This window comes from Mchenga conophoros, linkage group LG2 (genome assembly GCF_057382185.1).
Source record: "Mchenga conophoros isolate Kocher_MC1m ecotype Shallow Benthic linkage group LG2, M_conophoros_male_GT1.1, whole genome shotgun sequence".
Classification (NCBI taxonomy): domain Eukaryota; kingdom Metazoa; phylum Chordata; class Actinopteri; order Cichliformes; family Cichlidae; genus Mchenga; species Mchenga conophoros.
Genome location: NC_140527.1, coordinates 19,499,789 through 19,504,506, shown reverse-complemented (window position 1 = coordinate 19,504,506; position 4,718 = coordinate 19,499,789). Strand labels below are relative to the sequence as shown.

General features: G+C 39.5%; 1 protein-coding gene across 1 annotated transcript; it reads left to right on the top strand.

Moving 5' to 3' along the window:
- Positions 1 to 377: 377 nt before the first annotated feature.
- On the top strand, positions 378 to 3,700 carry LOC146581850 (histone-lysine N-methyltransferase set-1-like). The gene is made up of 5 exons (XM_085247591.1): positions 378 to 878; positions 1,572 to 1,692; positions 1,776 to 1,938; positions 2,058 to 2,250; positions 3,572 to 3,700. Exons 1-5 carry the CDS (start codon positions 840 to 842, stop codon positions 3,698 to 3,700), a joined length of 645 nt encoding a protein of 214 aa, XP_085103717.1. The 5' UTR covers positions 378 to 839.
- Positions 3,701 to 4,718: the final 1,018 nt, after the last annotated feature.

Below are 4,718 nucleotides of genomic sequence, written 5' to 3'. Positions count from 1 at the left end.
TCCAGCCCTGTATTCCAGCCCTAAACCTAACCTTATCCCTAGCCCTGACCATAACCTTATTCCTGACCTTATCCAGGACTTTAATGACGTTAAATAGCGTGTTTCTAAGCGATTTGAAGAAAAAGAGCGAACATGTGTAGGTTCAGTCCAGACGGTTCTCATATTTCCTCTTTTTCCGAGGTCGTCATTTAGGAACGTGGTGGGTAGCCGAAAACGTAATATGGTGACGATTTGTCACCTAGCGTAAAATGTTACGCTTTGGGAGTGAGAACGGGTTGTTATAGTTGGTTTACACAGCTTTGTGTATGTATGTGTAATGTGTATATATAGACACGTGTGTGTGTGTGTGTGTGTGTGGTGTGTGTGTGTGTGTGTGAGTGCGTCTATGTGGTATGGATTGACATTTGACCTGCGCTGTACCTGGGCTCCGGGGACATTTCGACTTTTTGCTGTGTATTCATGTGTCCCCCTAAAACATGACTTGTAAATGCATTTTTAAGTGTCTAAATAATAATTTTTTCTACTTCTTATGAGGTCATTATTTATCTTTTGACCTGTATTTGCTTAAACTGTAGTGTAAATTCATTTATTAAACTATAATTAAAAGATTTTCTGATTTTCTTAAAAGTCCACCTATACCCCCTCACCTGATTTTTGTGTATTCCAGTGTATTGCACAGCGACGTTTCGAGTTAGAGTGGATGTGTGTAGGTACTGCAATTTAATACACATTTTCAATACACACGGCCGGAAGTCATTGTGATTGGTAGGCTATATATATAGGCGGTACCTACAGGAAACGGCGCCACAACTTTCGCGCGCGTGCCCTTTAACAAGTGTATGTCGACGGCAATACGAAGACGGATTAAAAACACAAAGGTAAGCCTTTTTTAATGTAAAATGCACCATGACTTTAATACTATATGAAATTATAGGTGCACAGGCCTATATTAAACTGGTTTAATTTATGCTTTATGGACTGTTAGTGAGTCTTTGAAGAAGTAAAACGGCCCCAGCGTTTGTCATTGAGTAAATAAAATAGGGCTGACGACTAACCGCGTCAACGCGATAAAGCGGGCTAACCCGTGTTAGGATTTACTCGGTGTTAAAGCATTATTGTGGCTTAAACGTGTTAATGCCGACATCGCGACTAACGCGATTAACAATTAAACCAGCGCAGTCTGAGTCAAAATCCCTGATGTCGCTGTTAGCTAATTTCGGGCAGTTTGTCCAATGTCTGTCATTCTGCTGACAGCCCTAAAATAAAAGCAAGGGTATAAGTGTATTTAGTCGTGTATTTATTTATATGCCTGAAGAAAAAACTTCTTACAGTTTTGATGCCTAAGCTTTCTCAGTACTTGTATCACTCTCTGCAGTCGCCATTACAGAAATGTCACATGTCGCCATTTTGAGTACTAGGCCTTTAACATTTTAAAAGAAGGCATAAATTAGCACTATGAATAAGTCAGCTGTGTTTATGCTGTAAACTACACTACTGCTAGTTCTGCTACTACTGATGATGATGACAATGATGACGATAATCGTAATACTTTATATGCTTTGGTAATACAGCCAATCGTACAGGAGAACATGCGAAGGAGACGCATTCCTCCACGGGAGGATGCAGTCTGTCATGTTTCTGCTGGAAGGGACAAACTGGGACTTGATATCCACTACATAAATGCCTTCAAAGGTAAGTTGGTCTTTAGTTTGGATTAGATTTGGAGTTTGTCACTTTGTCTTTTGTCACTCACTTGGTATGCCTCTGCAATTCAGGTCGGGGCATTTTCACGACTGTTCCATTCCAAAAAGGAGACTTTCTTTTGGAATACAGAGGTAAACTCATAACAAAAGAAGAATGTGAGCGGAGACACAGAGTTTATCATGACAGCCTGAAGGTGTTCATGTTTGAATTCAAGTTTGATGGAAAACTCTGGTGGTGCGTATTATATCAGTGTAGTTTGATTAAGATTAAATGACACATTGCTTTTGATTTATGAAAAAAAAAAGCTTCCTAACTAACTAGTTAAGCTAATACTTTTTTGCCTAACCCCACAGTGTGGATGCATCTCAAGAAGATGGGTCATTAGGCAGACTTGTCAACGACAACCACATCAGTCCAAGTGCTAAGATGAAAATATTAAATATCAATGGAAAGCCCCATCTATGCTTATTTGCAAGCAGAGACATAAGTCCAGGCGAAGAAATAGACTATAATTATGGTGACTCGGATTGGCTCTGGAGATGCAAGGTATTTCTACAATTGTACTTTTTGGAACTGATAAATTGCATACCCTAAGCCATTTTTACATTTGTACCTACTCAAATTGGCTTAACGTGACTTAGGGCATCTAGTTTTTCACTGAAATTGAGTATCACCTACTGTGCCTGGGGTAACTATAGCAATGCAGCCGAGCATCCAGTGATATAAATGCCACAGCAAGCATGGACGTCAAGGTGACAAAATGCCTGCTGCTCAGTCTATACTTTAGTGTTCAATTCAGGGATCACGCTGTTAATTTTGGTCGCTATTTCAAACATTTCAGAGTTTCAAAAATGATGGCTTGGATTTTCACGAAGGAGGCGCACTCATAACTTATCGAGTGACACCATTGACCAGCCACCTGGTGGCATTCAGTCTATGTCAAATTTTCTGATCACTTTGGATCACTTGGAACCTTGGTGCAGTAGTTACTGAAAAACTACATGGTACTATAACCTACTGGAAAAACAGGGGTAGGTACTAATGGAAAACAGGCAATTGTGATGGCTGCCACATCAAAGCCCTCTAAAAGCACTAAAAAAATATCAGCAGGTATGCAGAAATAAAAAATGGCTTTCGGTTTCTAAATTTTAACAGTGATTGATGTTTAATGTGATTCTACACAGCAAAATCTCCAGTGTTAAATTAACACTGGAGAGTGTCTATAAGGGTCCACACCTCTGAGTGTTAAATACAACACTGTTGAGTGTTAAATTAACACTTTTGACAGTGTTATATGTTTAAAAGTAACCTAGTCAGTTTTGAAGATTAACAATGGCTAACACTGAGCAGTGCTGATTTTCTAACACTGGAAAATAACTCAAAATGTTAGAAATATTCCAGTGTTAGAAAATCAGCACTGCTCAGTGTTAGTCTTTGTTAATCTTCAAAACTGACTAGGTTACTTTTAAACATATAACACTGTCAAAAGTGTTAATTCAACACTCAACAGTGTTGTGTGGACCCATATAGACACTCTCTAGTGTTAATTTAACACTGGAGATTTTGCTGTGTAGCCTCTTTAGTTAGATTCATTTTAAATTTTGTCCCTTGAAGATAAATGGGCCCTAGTGACAGTTCGTTGCTGCTACAGGTGATTGTTTTACTCCTTTAGCAATGGCTTAAAAAATAAAGAAATCACACTGACTATTTGTCTCTTAATCATAGGGCCTTAAATTCTCTATACATGACAGTGAATATTTTAAAGACAATAGCTTGAAACTTATCTTTCTCATACAGTTTATTTAATGTTTCAAAAGCCTCTTCAAAAATGCACTGTATATTCATTTTCTATCTGTTACACACGAAGACGGAGACCAGCCAGATTCAGAAGACTGTGAGCTGCCTAAAGCCGCAACCAAACAGCTTTCCAAACAATGATCTGGACCTGAAACATCCAGAGCCTGAAAGGGTAAATATAATCCAGTGTACCACTTAATGAACTAATAATTTAATCTATCATCATTCTTTATGGATGCTGTGTGTGTGTGTTTGGCAGTCACCTGGGTGTGATGTGATTTACATGGACCGTGGCTTGTAGGTCCTTTTCATTGTTTCAAAGTGCAAGTCTGGATAACATCTGAGTGTGTGTGTGTGTGTTAACCACCCAAATGTGACTTAGGAGGACCACACTGTTATTGGGGGACTCCGTCAAAGTTTGCTTCATGGTGACATCACTCTGGTTTTAGGAGGGGTCTTCTCGTATGTCTTGACAGTTTGACCTACAGCATGCAGAGCTGACTGCATGTGCTTTGTTTCTATGTTGAAATTTTTTGAAACTCAGGCTTGAACATTAAGATAGATAGTACTATACAACTTCTTAACTTGTTTTAGGCACTTTTTACTGCTGTAATGCATGGGCTCTCTCTGGCTGTGTACTCTGGCTTCTTCCCACAGTCCAAAGATGTAGCTTATGGGGTTAGGTTAACTGGTGATTCAAAACTGCCCTTTGGTGTGAATGCAAATGCTTGTCCTTCCATGTTAGACTGGCGATCTGTCCAGGTTGTACTGCCCTATGGTAGCTGGTATAGGCCCCAAAACTGCTACCCCACAATCCTGATAAGGATAAGTGGAAGAGGATGGATGATTGCAAAGGAATCAGTTGTTAATTATTGTAGCCAGTATTTTTTTCAGAAGAAAACATTTCTTGAGTGGAAAGCCCCCCCCCCCACACACACACACACACACGCAAATTAAAGACAGAAGCACAGGACTGCCCAGTACAGTTGCAAGAAGAGCACTTGGTCTAATCTTTGTGCCATCTTTTCTTTGTTGCAGGATCTTGATGAAGAAATGCCTCAGCAAGGCTCAGAAGCCATGCATTCTTCTTCAGTGCAAGATTTTGAAGAGGTAACATTGACCTAGGACAGATTTTAATGAATGTTTCTCATGCACGATGTGTACCTTACGCTATTTGCCGATAGTGAAATGGTCTATTCATCCTCTTGAGTGATGCA